Source organism: Salmo salar, chromosome 15 (assembly GCF_965601325.2).
Source record: "Salmo salar chromosome 15, fSalSal1, whole genome shotgun sequence".
In the NCBI taxonomy this organism is placed as follows: domain Eukaryota; kingdom Metazoa; phylum Chordata; class Actinopteri; order Salmoniformes; family Salmonidae; genus Salmo; species Salmo salar.
In genome coordinates this window covers 13,468,916-13,486,435 of record NC_138305.1, presented here as the reverse complement: position 1 = coordinate 13,486,435, position 17,520 = coordinate 13,468,916, and the positions used below count along the sequence as shown (strand labels likewise).

At 44.3% G+C, this 17,520-nt stretch overlaps 1 protein-coding gene across 4 annotated transcripts in view; it reads right to left on the bottom strand.

Moving 5' to 3' along the window:
- dapk1 (death-associated protein kinase 1) overlaps positions 1-15,059 on the bottom strand; it is a 178,927-nt gene extending 163,868 nt beyond the window's left edge. For 3 of the 4 annotated variants that reach the window (XM_045695458.2, XM_082961588.1, XM_082961589.1), the window contains exons 1-3: positions 14,886-15,059; positions 14,390-14,615; positions 14,063-14,254 (exon numbers count right to left, since the gene is read on the bottom strand). In XM_045695458.2, coding sequence (XP_045551414.2) covers positions 14,063-14,124 — 62 coding nt within the window. In that variant the 5' untranslated portion in view covers positions 14,125-14,254; positions 14,390-14,615; positions 14,886-15,059. The remainder of the gene's footprint in view (positions 1-14,062; positions 14,255-14,389; positions 14,616-14,885) is intronic. The other variant, XM_045695459.2, reaches the window with a different exon arrangement.
- Between the last annotated feature and the right edge of the window lie 2,461 nt (positions 15,060-17,520).

The following is a 17,520-nucleotide window of genomic DNA, read 5'->3' as shown; positions in this document are numbered from 1 at the left end:
GACAAGGTAGGTGTTACAGCGGTCAGTACAGTGAGGAGTCAGGTGGATAAGGCAGGTCTCACAGCGGTCAGTACAGTGAGGAGTCAGGTGGATAAGGCAGGTGTCACAGCGGTCAGTACAGTGAGGAGTCAGGAGAACAAGGCAGATGTCACAGCGGTCAGTACAGTGAGGAGTCAGGACAAGGCAGGTGTCACAGCGGTCAGTACAGTGAGGAGTCAGGTGGACAAGGCAGGTGTTACAGCGGTCAGTACAGTGAGGAGTCAGGACAAGGCAGATGTCGCAGCGGTCAGTACAGTGAGGAGTCAGGTGGACAAGGCAGGTGTCACAGCGGTCAGTACAATGAGGAGTCAGGACAAGGCAGGTGTCACAGGTTAACAGACAGACCCATTCTGCTGTATACTCGCTCACACACACACACACACACACACGCACACACACACTTGTGACGCAGCCTCCATTCACTGTTAGCCCAGTTGGCAGAGGTCCAGTTGTCCTCTATTCAACGTAGGAGATGAATCGTTCAAAGTGTAAGTAAATCCTGACTTGTACTATTCTTGTAGAAGGCTACATCATGTCTGGAATGGATAGACAGTACAGGTAGTGCCACCACCACTACTACTACTCTCCAATGGATTTCCACCCCCGAGTTTCCCTGCTATAGAACAGCAGTGCATCTCCCAGTCCCAGAATATGACATACCCAGACAGACGAGCTGTAGTAACACTCAGCCCAGCCCTGCTCAATGACATGGGGCATTGTCGTGTCGGGGGAAACTGGGTCAATGGGTGGGAAACACGGCATGTCCGGGACTGCCCCTCCTCTCGCTCCGCATTAAGAGGGGGGGGGTCATTTTAAAGGACCCTGTGTACGGCCCTTACACTAACTACCACAGACATGTACGCTCACTGCGCGCGCACACACACACACCACTGAGATCATGTTACTACAGAGAACACTGAGATCATGTTACTACAGAGACCAACACACACCACCGAGATCATGTTACTACAGAGACCAACACACACACACACCACTGAGATCATGGTACTACAGAGACCAACACACACACACCACTGAGATCATGTTACTACAGAGACCAACACACACCACTGAGATCATGTTACTACAAAGACCAACACACACCGCTGAGACGCACGGCCCCCCCGCTGGTCTGACTACAGAGACCAACACACACCACTGAGATCATGTTACTACAGAGACCAACACACACACACACACCACTGAGATCATGGTACTACAGAGACCAACACACACACACACCACTGAGATCATGTTACTACAGAGACCAACACACACACACACCACTGAGATCATGGTACTACAGAGACCAACACACACACACCACTGAGATCATGTTACTACAGAGACCAACACACACACACACCACTGAGATCATGGTACTACAGAGACCAACACACACACACACACCACTGAGATCATGGTACTACAGAGACCAACACACACACACACACACCACTGAGATCATGGTACTACAGAGACCAACACACACACACACCACTGAGATCATGGTACTACAGAGACCAACACACACACACACACCACTGAGATCATGGTACTACAGAGACCAACACACACACACACCACTGAGATCATGTTACTACAGAGACCAACACACACACCACTGAGATCATGTTACTACAGAGACCAACACACACACCACTGAGATCATGTTACTACAGAGACCAACACACACACACACCACTGAGATCATGTTACTACAGAGACCAACACACACACACACCACTGAGATCATGTTACTACAGAGACCAACACACACACACACCACTGAGATCATGTTACTAGAGACCAACACACACACACACCACTGAGATCATGTTACTACAGAGACCAACACACACACACACCACTGAGATCATGTTACTACAGAGACCAACACACACACACCACTGAGATCATGTTACTACAGAGACCAACACACACACACCACTGAGATCATGTTACTAGAGACCAACACACACACACACCACTGAGATCATGTTACTACAGAGACCAACACACACACACACACCACTGAGATCATGTTACTACAGAGACCAACACACACCACTGAGATCATGTTACTAGAGACCAACACCCACCCCTATGACCTCCCTCTGGGGGGAATAGGGTGCAATAGGGCCCTGGTCTAAAGAAGTGCACTATATAGGGAATAGGGTTCCATAGGGCTATGGTCTAAAGTAGTGCACTATATAGGGAACAGGTGCCATTTGGGGCACACAGGAAGACTAATGCTGGGGCTAAATGGGGACGCTATAGGCTGACTGATGCTGGGGCTAAATGGGGACACTATAGGCTGACTGATGCTGGGGCTAAATGGGGACGCTATAGGCTGGCTGATGAAGACCTTGCAGCGTTCTCCCCACAGAGCAGACTCATCAATATCTATTATACAAAGAGCTCCTCTGAGCTATTCAGTCGATTATTTAGAAACAAAACATGGAAATTCAAAGTGGATAGATCCCAACTCTAATGTACGGATGCAGATAACGAATGTCAGGACGCCAGTAACTGATTCATAGTGGATAGATCCCAACTCTAATGTCTGGACGCCAGTAACGCTGCGGATGTCCCACTAGCGGCGCCGACTGACGGGATGCCCAACTCTAATGTCCGGATGCCACACACCGCGGTCAGTCGACTGCAGCATAACAAATGCACCCCATTCCCTATGACCAGAGACTAAGACCAGGCTCTATGACCAGAGACTAAGACCAGGCTCTATGACCAGAGACTATGACCAGGCTCTATGACCAGAGACTATGACCAGGCTCTATGACCAGAGACTATGACCAGGCTCTATGACCAGAGACTATGACCAGGCTCTATGACCAGAGACTATGACCAGGCTCTATGAACAGGCTCTATGACCAGGCTCTATGACCAGAGACTCAGTAAAAGGCACTTGACAGCCCGCTTGGAGTTTGCCAAAAGGCACCTAAAGGACTCTCCGACCATGAGAAACAAGATTCTCTGGTCTGATGAAACCAAGATTGAACTCTTTGGCCTGAATGCCATGCTTCACGTCTGGAGAAAACCTGGCACCGTCCCTACAGTGAAGCATGGTGGTGGGCAGCATCATGCTGTGGGGATGTTTTTCAGTGGCAGGGACTGGGAGACTAGTCAGGATCGAGGGAAAGATGAAAGGAGCAAAGTACTGAGAGATCCTTCATGAAAACCTGCTCCAGAGTGCTCAAGACCTATGACTGGGGTGAAGGTTCACCTTCCAACAGGACAACGCAGGAGTGGCTTTGGGACAAGTGTCTGAATGTCCTTGAGTGGCCCAGCCAGAGCCCAGACTTGAACCCAATCGAACATCTCTGGAGAGACCAGAAAATAGCTGTGCAGCAACCGTCCCCATCCAACCTGGACAGAGCTTGAGAGGATCTGCAGCGATGAATGGGAGAAACTCCCCAAATACAGGTGTGCCAAGCTTTAAGCTTAAGGTGGTAATCGCTGCCAAAGGTCCTGAATACATTTTTTGCAAGAATTTCTAAAAACCTGCTTCTGTTTTGTCATTATGGGTTATTGTATGTAAATTGATGAAGGAATACACTAATTGAATCCATTTTAGAATAAGGCTGTAACGTAACAACATGTGGAAAAAGTCAAGGGGTTTGAATACTTTCCGAATGCACTGTATTTGCCTATATTCCACCCCCCAAAAATGTAATGCTAATTAGCTGCTAATGTAGCTACCATAAATATCTACAAATGCCATGATTATCTGGATGAGAATCTCTGGATTAACTCAAAACGTTAGTTAAATGTAGTAATGAATAAATCTGCTAAATTTCTTTCAAATGGGCAATTCTGTGATCTTTAAACTGACAATACCTGTTAGCAAAGGTGTCAGCTAGAGATGACACACAGGAGCAAGGATTTGTAGTTTTGCATGATGTGTACTTTGATGCTAATTCGAAGCAGTAAATAGAGCCGAATCAGTCCCCATGTCCGAGAGAGATTTCCATGGTTATCAAAACATCACACCAGGGTTAGCCAACACGAAACACAGTCCTTATTTAAGTGTTTCTAAAATCCATAGTGGGAAAATGAATGGAACCATTTCTCCGTTTGACCGCTAGGTTTTATGGGTATCATGACACCGCCACTGTGGGGCTCTTTGGTGTTGAACGCTGAGCTGTAGTCAATGAACAGCATTCTCACATAGGTGTCCCTCTTATCCAGGTCGGAAAGGGCAGTGTGGAACGCAATAGAAATTGCATCATCTGTGGTTCTGTTGGGTCGGTAATGCGAATAGGAGTATGTCCAGGTTGTATGGGATGATGGTGTTGATGTGAACCACGACCAGCCTTTCAAAGCATGTTATGGCTACAGATGAGACTGTTATGGGGTGATTGTCATTTCGACTGGTTACCTTGGAGTTCTTGGGCACAGGGTCTATAGTGGTTGAAACAGTTCCTTCTGGAAGTAGGTCACCCCTTGATTTTTCCCACATTATGTTGTGAAAATTGATTGAGATTTGTCATCACTTCCCTACACCATAATGTTGAAGTGAATTTATGTTTAATTAATAAAACATTTTAATCTGAAATGTCTTGAGTCAATAACTATTCAACACCTTCATGGCCTAAATACACTGAACAAAAATATAAAAATACATGTGAAGTTGGTTCCATGTTTCATGGAGCTGAAATAAAAGATCCCAGAAATGTTCCATATCAACAAAAAGCTTATTTCTCTAAAATGTTGTGCACAAACATGTTTACACCCGTTAGTGAGCATTTCTCCTTTGCCAAGATAATCCATCCACCTGACAGGTGAGGCATATCAAGAACCTGATTAAACAGCATGATCATTACACAGGTGCACCTGGGGACAATAAAAAGCCACTAAAAATGTGCAGTTTTGTGACAGAACTCAATGCCACAGATGCAAATTGGCATGCTGACAGCGAGGAATACCCACCAGAGCCAGATAATTGAATGTTCATTATTCTATCTGCCTCCAATGTTATTTTACAGAATTTGGCAGTACATCCAACCGACATCTCTACGCCAGCCCAGGACCTCCACATCCAGAGGGATCGTCTGATGAAGCTCTGGGTTTGCACAACCAAAGAATTTCTGTACAAACTTGTCAGAAACCCTCTCAGGGAAGCTCATCTGCGTGCTCGTCGTCCTCACCAGGGTCTTGACCTGACTGCAGTTCGGCATCGTTACCGACTTCAGTGAGCGAATGCTCACCTTCGATAGCCACAGGAACACTGGAGAAGTCTACTCTTCACGGATGAATCCCGGTTTCAACTGTACCGGGCAGATGGCAGACAGCGTGTATGGCGTTGTATGGGCGAACGGTTTGCTGATAACGTTGTGAACAGAGTGCCCAATGGTGGAGGTGGGGTTATGGTATGGGCAGGCATAAGCTACGGACAACCAACACAATTGCATTTTATCAATGGCAATTTGAATGCACAGTGATTTCGTGACAAGATTCTGAGGCCCATTGTCGTGCAGTTCATCCACCATCATCACCTCATGTTCCAGCATGTTAATGCACAGCCCCGTGTCGCAAGGATCTGTACACAATTCCTGGAAGCTGAAAATGTCCCAGTACTTACATGGCCTGTATACTCACCAGACATGTCACCCATTGAGCATGTTTGGGATGTTCTGGATAGATGTGTACGACAGCTTGTTCTAGTTTCCGCCAATATCCAGCAACTTCACACAGCCATTGAAGAGGAGTGGGACAACATTCCACAGAACACAAATCAACATCCTGATCAACTCTATGTGAAGGAGATGTGTCGCGCTGCATGAGACAAATGGTGGTCACACCAGATACTGACTGGTTTTCTGATCCACGCCCCTACTTTTCTTTAAAGGTATCTGTGACCAACAGATGAATATCTGTATTCCCAGTCATGTGAAATCCATAGATTAGGGCCTAATTTATTTGTTTCAATTCACAGATTTTCTTATATGAACTGTAACTCAGTAAAATGTTTGAAATTGTAGCATTTTGTGTGGAATATGATGTGAATGACATATCTGTAGCCCACACATACAGATATCTGTAAGGTTCCTTAGTCGAGCAGTGAATTTCAAACACAGATTCAACCAGAGAGGTTTTCCAATGCCTCGAAGGGCACTTGTTGGAAGAAAAAAAGAAGAAGCAGACTGAATATCCCTTTGAGCATGTTGAAGTTATTAGTTACACTTTGGATGGTGTATCAAAACACCCAGTCACTACAAAGATACAGGTGTATCCGGCAAATACAACTCATTTGCCAGAGGGGAAGGAAACCACTCAGGGATTTCACCATGACGCCAATGTTGACTTTACGTCAATTTAATGGCTGTGTTAGGAAAAAACTGAGGTTGGATCAACATTGTAATTACTCCACAATACTAACCTAAATGACAGAGTGAAAAGGAGGAAGCCTGTAAAGAATAAAACCTATTCCAAAACATTAATCCTGTTTGCAATAAGGCATTACAATAATTGTGAGAAAATAACTTTAATGTCCTGAATACAAAGTGTTATGTTTGGGGCAAATCCAACAGAACACATTACTGAGTACCACTCCTCATATTTTCAAGTGTGGTGGTGGCTGCATCATGTTAGGGGTATGCTTGTCATCAGCAAGGACTAGGGAGTTAAGAATAAAAAGAAACGGAATAAAGCTAAGCACAGGAAAAAAATCCTAGAGGAGAACCTGGTTCAGTCTGCTTTCCAACAGACACTGGGAGCATTTCAGCAGGACAATAACCTACAACACAAGGCCACATCAACACTGGGAGATGAATTCACCTTTCAGCAGGACAATAACCTACAACACAAGGCCAAATCTACACTGGGAGATGAATTCACCTTTCAGCAGGACAATAACCTAAAACACAAGGCCACATCAACACTGGAGTTACTTATCAAGATGCCACTGAATGTTTCCGAGAGGCTCAGTTACAGTTGACTTAATATCGGCTTGAACATATAATATAAAATTGCTGTCTAGCAATGATCAACAAACAACTTGAAAGAGGATGCATAATTCTTAAAGAATAATGTGCAAATATTGTACAATCCAGGTGTGCAAAACTCTTAGAGACTTAGCCAGTAAGACTCACAGCTGCCAAAGGTAATTGCAATATTGACTCAGGGGGTTGAATACTAAGAGGTTTTTTTTCTCTCACAATGTTAGAATATTTCTTTCACTTTGACATCAGTATTTCGTGTAGATCGTTGACACAAAAATGAACAATTCAATCCATTTTAATCCCACTTTGTAACACAAAATGCAGAAAAAGTAAATGGGTGTGAATACTTTCTGAAGGCACTGTAGCTATTAGACTGGGAAAAGTTGAAAATGTCAGCACATGCTCCGGGTATGCGTCCTGGTAATCAGTCTAGCCCCGCGGCCTTGTGAATGTTTGTAACCTGAGATAATTTGCAAGCCCTGCGACATCCGACGAGTGTCAAAGCCAGCTTCGTAGGATTGGATGTTAGTCCTGAATTTATGTTTTGACTGTTTGATGGCTGGTAAGAGCGCGTAGCGAGATTTATTATAAGCGTCCGGATTGGTGTCTTGTTCCTTGGAAGTGGCAGCTCTAGCCTTTAGCTCAGTGCGTATGTTGCCTGTAATCCATGGTTTCTAGTTGGGATATGTACGTACGGTCACCGTGGGGACGACGTCATCGATGCACTTGTTATTAGATGAACCCCGGAACATATTCCAGTCTGTGATAGCAAAACAGTTCTGTAGCTTAGCATCCTCTTCATCAGACCACTTCCATACTGAGCATGTCATTGGTACTTCCTGTTTGAGTTTTTGCTTGTAAGCGGGAATCAGGAGGATAGAGTTACGGTCCGATCTGCCAAATGGAGGGTGAGGGAAAGCTTTGTATGCGTCTCTGTGTGTGGAGTAAAGGTGGTCTAGAGTTTTCACACCTCTAGTTGCACAGGTGACATGTTGGTAGAAATGAGGTAAGATGGATTTCAGTTTTCCTGCATTAAAATCACAGGTCACAAGGAGCAAGAAAACACAAGGTCACAATAAAACATATACATGAGAACTCTCTTGGTAAATGGTATTGTCATGGAGTATTCGAACTCAGGCAAGCAAAACCTCAAGATTACGCACCAGCTGTTATTAACAAAGAGACACACACCTCCCCCGAAGCTGCAGTTCCAGCTAGAAGTATATTATCTATGCCCTTGTTCACCCACGACCCCGAGAAACATTGGATATGACTTCCGATCCCGTTGATAGGATAGTCTCGAACGGAGTTCATCCAGTTTGCCAATAGAACGTGGTCTCGTCTAGGAACCCGCTCGTCTTCCTCTTGCGCCGTCTCTTCCTCTTTCGAGTCCCGGGAATTAGGGCCTGGCCCGGAATGAGCAGTACATCGAATCAAATTTGTCACATGCACCGAATACAACAGGTGTAGAACTTACAGTGAAATGCTTACTTACAAGCCCTAAACTCAATTCTTCTTAACGGCATTGTTGGTTTTAAGAAAATATTTACTAAATAAACTAAAGTTAAAAAAAATAACGCGGCTATATACAGGGGGTTACCGGTATATTGAGTTAATGTGCGGGGGTACAGGTTTGTTGAGGTACTATGTACATGTACGTAGAGGTCCCGTGTGGCTCAGTTGGTAAAGCATGGTGTTTGCAACGCCAGGGTTGTGGGTTCGATTCCCACGGGGGACCAGTACGGAGAATTTTTTTTTAATGAAATGTATGCATTCACTACTGTAAGTCGCTCTGGATAAGAGCGTCTGCTAAATGACTTAAAATGTAAATGTAAAATGTAGGTAGAGGTAAAGTGACTATGCATAGACAATAAACAGCGAGCAGCAGCAGCTGGTGACCTCAATGCCATTGGATGAATCCCGAAACATATTCCAGTCTATGCTAACAAAACAGTCCTGTAGCTTAGCAGCCGCGTCACCTGACCACTTCAACAACAGCGGTCGACTCATTGAAGTAGAAATCTTCCTCCAAAAAAATGGACTTTAGTGATATCTGTTCTGATGTCCAGAAGCTGTTTTCAGGTCATAGGAAATGTACAAAACAAGATCAGCATAAATAAAAACAGTAAATAGCAGAATAGGTAATGAGCCCATTAGACTGCAGCACCATCCTTCAACGGGCTGATGGGGGCTGACATCCTAGGGTCTATTCAGGAAACAGCCTCCAGTTCTGGGGACCACCATGACAGTGCTGGGAGAATGGGCAGTGCCCCCTCATATCCACCCTACCCAGGGATTCAAAAGTGTGTGTGTGTGTGTGTTTAACCCAAGCAGCACACAGCACACCACCACTGCGGGGCTATTAAATGCTTCAACACCACTAAAGGGGCCGTACAAAAGATCTGACCCCGCCTACACAACAGTTCTTATCAGGCATAGGCTGCGTTCCAATAATCTCTTTCCTGAAGTGTGGACTTGTTCACTACATCCCACAAATCTAAAAGCACTGGATTGGTTGAGGCTAGTGGGAGTTTCCTCCATATTTCTGATTTATAAACAGTAATTTCCTTTCAAGATTAGTGAAGTGAACAAGTGCACACTTTAGGAAGGAGCAATTTTTGAGTTGCAGCCCCAGAGCAGGAGGATGTGTAACAGAATGATAGAACTCCCTAGACTCAGAATCAACCAAATACCTTGAAACCCTCTGATTAGTAATTAGCCAAGGCCTCAGCCAGTCAGTCCGTGTCTTTCCAAGGTTTTAGCAGCCTTGGGGATTTCTGGAGGATGAACAACTTTTTATCAGTACAGACAGCAGAGATACACTTCATGACCAAAAGTATGTGGACGCCCGCTTGTCAAACATCTCATTCCAAAAATCATGGTCATTAATATGGAGTTGGTCCCCCCTTTGCTGCTATAACAGCCTCCACTCATCTGGGAAGGCTTTCAACTAGATGTTGGAACATTGCTGCAGGGACTTGCTTCCATTCAGCCACAAGAGCATTAGTGAGGTCGGGTACTGATGTTGGGCGATTAGGCCTGGCTTGCAGTCGGCGTTCCAATTCATCCCAAAGGTGTTCGATGGGGTTGAGGTCAGGGCTCTATGCAGGCCAGGCAAGTTCTTCCACACTGATCTCGACAAACCATTTCTGTATGGACCTCGCTTTGTGCACAGGGACATTGTCATGCTGAAACAGGAAAGGGACTTCCCCAAACTGTTGACACAAAGTTGAAAGCACAGAATTGTCTAGAATGTCATTGTATGCTGTAGTGTTAAGACTTCCCTTCACTGGAACTAAGGGGCCTAAACCATGAAAAACAGCCGCAGACCATTATTCCTCCTCCACCAAACTTTACAGTTGGCATTATTCATTGGGGCAGGTAGCGTTCTCCTGGCATCCGCCAAACCCAGATTAGTCCATCAGACTGCCAGATGGTGAAGCGTGATTCATCACTCCGGAGAATGCGTTTCCACTGCTCCAGAGTTCAATGGCGGCGAGCTCTACACCACTCCAGCCGACGCTTGGCATTACGCATGGTGATCTTGGCCTTGTGTGCGGCTGCTCGGCTGTGGAAACCCATTTCATGAAGCTCCTGACGAACAGTTATTGTGCTGACGTTGCGTCCAGTGTCCGTTTAGAACTCAGTAGTGAGTGTTGCAACCGAGGACAGATGATTTTTAGGCGCTACAGCACTCGGCTGTCCCGTCCTGTGAGTTTGTGTGGCGTACCACTGAGCAGTTGTTGCTCACCTACACTTCCTAGGTTGTTACAAAAATAATAATAATAATAATAATCTACTGCATGTTGGCTTTGTCAACACATTGTAAATCATTTGGTACCAACTTCAGCTCCGATCTGTTACGGACTGTCTCTGTTACGGACTGTCTCTGAGGTGAACCCATCAGCCACTAAAAGTACACTACACACACAAAATTATGTGAACACCCCTTCAAATTAGTGGAGTCGGCCATTTCAGCTGCACCAGTTGCTGACAGGTGTATAAAAAAACGAGCACACAGCGATGTAATCTCCATAGACAAACATTGGCAGTAGAATGAGCTCTTCAGTAAGGCCAGTGACTTCCAACGTGTCACCGTCATAGGATGCCACCTTTCCAACAAGTCAGTTGGTCAGATTTCTGTCCTGCTAGAGCTGCCCTGGTCAACTGTAAGCGCTGTCATGCTGAAGTGGAAACGTCTAGGAGCATCACTATAATGTATAGAACCTCCCGCACAGTGTTTATGGTTAAATAAGATAGATAGCCAAGCTAACTAATTCATTCCAGTGAGGTGGCTGGTCTTGTCATGCATGGCTACTCTAGCACCAACCACTGACTCCACTGTGCTTGGATCATTTCCCCACTCTCCAAACGGGCCTCATTCCAACCACAACCGCACTTGGGTGCTGGATACAGACAGGGAGGAGATCAGGAGGTAGGGAGACCAGGTGAGATCCGAAGTAAGGAGATAGGGGTTAAGGAGAGACCGGGGTTAAGGAGAGACAGGGGTTAAGGAGAGACAGGGGGTAAGGAGAGACAGGGGGTAAGGAGACAGGGGGGTGAGATCAGGAGTGGGGGGGGGGGGGGGTAGGGAGACAGGGGGTAAGGAGACAGGGGGTAAGATCAGGAGTAGGGAGACGGGGGGATAGGGGAGACAGGGGGATAGGGGAGACAGGGGGTAAGGAGACAGGGGGTAAGGAGACAGGGGGTAAGATCAGGAGTAGGGAGAGGGGGGGGTAGATCAAAAGCCTCTCAGCGTGTAAGGAATTGCCAAGGCAGGTCAAAGTGCTAGAATGTAGCAGATAACCAGACCTCAGGGAAGGGCTGGAGATCTTCAGAAGATAAAAACTTTGCTAATCAATGACGGCAGCGGGTCTAATCACAGAATTACATATAGAACCCCTATTAATATGATCTCAGTGGGTCTAATCACAGAATTACATTTGGAACCCCTATTAATATGATCTCAGTGGGTCTAATCACAGAATTACATATAGAACCCCTATTAATATGATCTCAGTGGGTCTAATCACAGAATTACATATAGAACCCCTATTAATATGATCTCAGTGGGTCTAATCACAGAATTACATATAGAACCCCTATTAATATGATCTCAGTGGGTCTAATCATAGAATAACATATAGAACCCCTATTAATATGATCTCAGTGGGTCTAATCACAGAATTACATATAGAACCCCTATTAATGTAGTATGATCTCAGTGGGTCTAATCATAAAATTACATATAGAACCCCTATTAATGTAGTATGATCTCAGTGGGTCTAATCATAGAATTACATATAGAACCCCTATTAATGTAGTATGATCTCAGCAGGTCTAATCACAGAATTACATATAGAACCCCTATTAATGTAGTATGATCTCAGCAGGTCTAATCACAGAATTACATATAGAACCCCTATTAATGTAGTATGATCTCAGTGGGTCTAATCATAGAATTACATATAGAACCCCTATTAATGTAGTATGATCTCAGCGGGTCTAATCACAGAATACATATAGAACCCATATTAATGTAGTATGATCTCAGTGGGTCTAATCACAGAATTACATATAGAACCCCTATTAATGTAGTATGATCTCAGTGGGTCTAATCACAGAATTACATATAGAACCCCTATTAATGTAGTATGATCTCAGTGGGTCTAATCACAGAGTTACATATAGAACCCATATTAATGTAGTATGATCTCAGCGGGTCTAGGAGGCCTAGTAAAGATTTGTCATGAATGTGATCATGTATTAGCTTTTAATGTGGCATAAACACAAGCAGTCATGATGTTTTCATCTGATTGTCAAACAAATCACATCGAAAGGCACTCCTGTTGGCTATCCGCACACATTTGTCCATTCACAAAGTCATTCCAGCATCCAATCAGTGCACTTTGATGACAACACATCTGTTCCTAAAGAAAACTAAACTTGAAATGTCATTAGGCGATTGTCATCAGGTCCGCTACACTGGTAGCGTCACGGTCTCGGCCACGTGTCTCTGCCTTGGGGGAATAGTAGTGGTCTAGTTAAACCCTACTTGGTGCACTACTTTTGACCTGAACCCTATGGACAATACAAGGGAATATGGTGCACTACTTTTGACCAGAACCCTATGGGCAATACAAGGGAATATGGTGCACTACTTTTAGCCAGAACCCTATGGACAATACAAGGGAATATGATGCACTACTTTTGACCAGAACCCTATGGAAAATACAAGGGAATATGGTGCACTACTTTTGACCAGAACCCTATGGACAATACAAGGGAATATGGTGCACTACTTTTGACCAGAACCCTATGGACAATACAAGGGAATATGGTGCACTACTTTTGACCAGAACCCTATGGACAATACAAGGGAATATGGTGCACTACTTTTGACCTGAAACCTATGGACAATACAAGGGAATATGGTGCACTACTTTTAGCCAGAACCCTATGGACAATACAAGGGAATATGGTGCCATTTTGGACACACACCATATGGAGTGGAGCAGTGAGCCATACGGAGTGAAAGTGAAGAGACATGACAGGCTGTAAATGAACTGTGAGATGAAGATTCACTACAGTAGGGCTGATAGAGAGGCGCCTGTCAGCCGCTTCATGACGAACACTGTCAGTCTGACAGAATAAAGAGCCACGATAACACGCTACCACATTAAGCCATCAGCTTAAAACTTCATTAGGATTTATAACTCAGAGATAAGGCGAGAGATATTCAAGGAAAACTTGCTGTCTTTCTGGGTCATAAATCCGGAGCGCATAATCTTATTCAGTATTATATTCGTCTGGTTGCAACATCTATCCATCAATCAGAGATAATATAGTCACGATGCTTTGCGTAACTAAGAGGTTTTGACAGAGAGAGCCTTTTTGAGGGGTTGCAGTCAGTCTTTGGATAATATAACTAACTGAACATAGTCACTGTTGCATAGTGTAACACATAAATGTAATATTATGATTGCATAGGAAGCACACTAACCACAGTATAGGCTGAAACACTGTTGTTAGTGTTCATTTACAGCATATATAAAACTCACCTGCCCAGCTCATCTCCCATCTCATAATAATCCTCAACATTTTGCTGGTTGAACCCAGTCATGTTGTTAGGTGGTTTTTGCTCCCAAGCCGAGGATTCCAAAACAGCAGCATGGTCTTTCAGCACCCTCCCATCCCTGTCCCGGTTAACCGACCCGACCGTACCTGGCCACGGACCGTCTTCATATCTGCTCCTTTAATTGTAAACCGGATCAAATACAACATGGTTAGTGTACATGGCGTTGTGTAACGGTTGAATGGTACACCGAGTTGGCATAAACACATTGTTCAACAAAGAGAGGGTTGACTTGAGGGGGGAAAAGCTGCACCTTGCTTTGTGAGACGTCACGACTTTCACTCCCTGGTGTCGCTTTTCGCCGTCTACTTTTCCATGGAGCAGGTCTACCTCTCAGTAATGGCTCTACCTCTCAGTAATGTGACAGAAATAAGAAAAGGGAGCAGTCTACACGGTCGTGGGCTACAGGTGAAACATAGATAGCCGACTGGAAGGCTTGGAGTAGCCAAGGAAACGACTGTGTCCGGGAGTCGCTCTCCCTGCCAGGGAAAGAAACGCGACTCTATTATTCTTGTAAAGTCAAATCTTCATTTTCTACCGTCAGAGCAGGTGTTTAACCGTTTTAATAGCGGACAAAACGCCCTAGTAAACCAATACAGCTGCGTTATTTCATATAGCTTAATTGGTCACCAAATAAAATAGATGTTGGCCCTTCTTATCACCATATAATGTGGATAGTAGCCCCTGACTAAGCTGCTCACATTCGGTGGAAAATGTAAACGTATCGATAATAAAATAACGCGTCTTACCGTGTCCCAGCATTCCGTGTCCAGACAGAAGACAGGCTAATATATTATCCGAGGCGGTGAAACAAACTAACGTTTCCTCTCAGACAACATAAAAAGGGAATGTTGCAGGAAATGGAAGGATTGTAACAATGTAGCTGGCTACTAACGTTGTGTGGGCTGTGTGTTCCCTACATGTAGTAGTGGTCCAGACCGCTAGGGGCGACAGAGAACTACAGACTCATACAGCTGTACATTTACAGGAATTACATTCATATACAATACTAACGTTGTGTGTGTGGGCTGCGTGTTCCCTACATGTAGTAGTGGTCCAGACCGCTAGGCGAGACAGAGAACTACTGATTTACAGCTGTATATTTACAGGAATTACATTCATATACAATACTAACGTTGTGTGGGCTGTGTGTTCCCTACATGTAGTAGTGGTCCAGACCACTAGGGGCGACAGAGAACTACTGATTTACAGCTGTATATTTACAGGAATTACATTCATATACAATACTAACGTTGTGTGGGCTGTGTTCCCCTACATGTAGTAGTGGTCCAGACCACTAGGGGCGACAGAGAACTACTGATTTACAGCTGTATATTTACAGGAATTACATTCATATACAATACTAACGTTGTGTGGGCTGTGTGTTCCCCTACATGTAGTAGTGGTCCAGACCGCTAGGCGCGACAGAGAACTACAGACTCATACAGCTGTATATTTACAGGAATTACATTCATATACAATACTAACGTTGTGTGGGCTGCGTGTTCCCCTACATGTAGTAGTGGTCCAGACCGCTAGGGGCGACAGAGAACTACTGATTTACAGCTGTACATTTACAGGAATTACATTCATATACAATACTAACGTTGTGTGTGTGGGCTGTGTGTTCCCTACATGTAGTAGTGGTCCAGACCGCTAGGGGTGACAGAGAACTACTGATTTACAGCTGTACATTTACAGGAATTACATTCATATACAATACTAACGTTGTGTGGGCTGTGTGTTCCCCTACATGTAGTAGTGGTCCAGACCACTAGGGGCGACAGAGAACTACTGATTTACAGCTGTATATTTACAGGAATTACATTCATATACAATACTAACGTTGTGTGGGCTGTGTGTTCCCCTACATGTAGTAGTGGTCCAGACCGCTAGGGGCGACAGAGAACTACTGATTTACAGCTGTACATTTACAGGAATTACATTCATATACAATACTAACGTTGTGTGGGCTGTGTGTTCCCTTACATGTAGTAGTGGTCCAGACCACTAGGTGCGACAGAGAACTACTGATTTACAGCTGTACATTTACAGGAATTACATTCATATACAATACTAACGTTGTGTGAGCTTTATTTGCGCTGTAACTAATTGTGCTAGGACGTACGTGCCAATACACTCGATATATAACTAAAACACTTTTTTGGAGAGAAAACCATCATTCGAAATGGTGGGACGGATGCTTGACTGCCGTTTGACAAATACAAAATATCCTCTCTCTTCTCCATAATAATATCATCATGTAGACTAGCCTGCCTGTATCTGCGAGACTAAAGTAGGCACATTTGCTTTTTAACCCAACAGTTTTTGTGACAACTATCGATAGAGCTGAAAATGCCATGGAAACACATTGAACATTATATTTGTATTCGGTACATGAAAAGTTAAGTGAAAAACTACATTTTGTGTGCATTATGTCATCAGGAACTTGATCCGCAACAAGTCAGTTTGGTGAAAAAATGGCATATTTTAGAATATTTTTTAAAAATATGTGAGCTAGATAGAGGACTCATCATGGACATAACCCATTTTAGCATGACCGTTGCCATCCAGGGTTTCCACCGTTTAATAAGTAGTCAACTGGGTGGGGCTTCCTATGAGTTGGGAGCAATCAGCCAATGAAGAAGAAGAAGACAATTATGAGTCTTCTATCTATCTCTATGGCCTGTTGTGCACACACGTATCTGCCTTCTCAATGGCTAGAATAGTCCCACCTGATCTCGCCTCCTCCCGCCTACCGTTCATCTTTGAGAACATGTATTTCTATTGTTAGAGCGGTCACTTGACTATCTTGTCAATGTAATATCATCTTTGCTCTAGCGCAGTTCTTACAGAATGGGAAGAACTGGCATCTTAAAAGACCATAAACTGGCATGAGCCATTCATACCTTTAAACAGGTCAATAATTTAATGAACAGTGATACACTTTAACTGAAATATTATTGCACACTTTACATTACAATGGTTAATACCTCACACGTTAATTAAATCAAAGGCATAATTTCCATAAACATGAGCATTTCTGATAAAATATGAAAACACCCCCGAAATGGGAGAAACCAATTAACAAGAAGTGTGAAACCTGTGGATAAAGCCTTCAGGTGACTGGCGTGCACTTATCTTCGAAACCAGTTTGACTTCAACAGCAGCGGTGAGTAGAGCCAGAGTGGAAGAGGCGAAGCCCAAAATCTGTCCACGCAGATGAAGCAGACTTGGATCTCACATCGACTCTCAGATAACCATTTTATTAACTATTTAGCAGTGTTATTGCTATATAGCAGTCTTATGGCTTGGAGGTAGAAGCTATCTCGGAGCCTGTTGGTCCACTAGCCGGTGCTCCGGTACCGTTTGCAGGACAGTAGC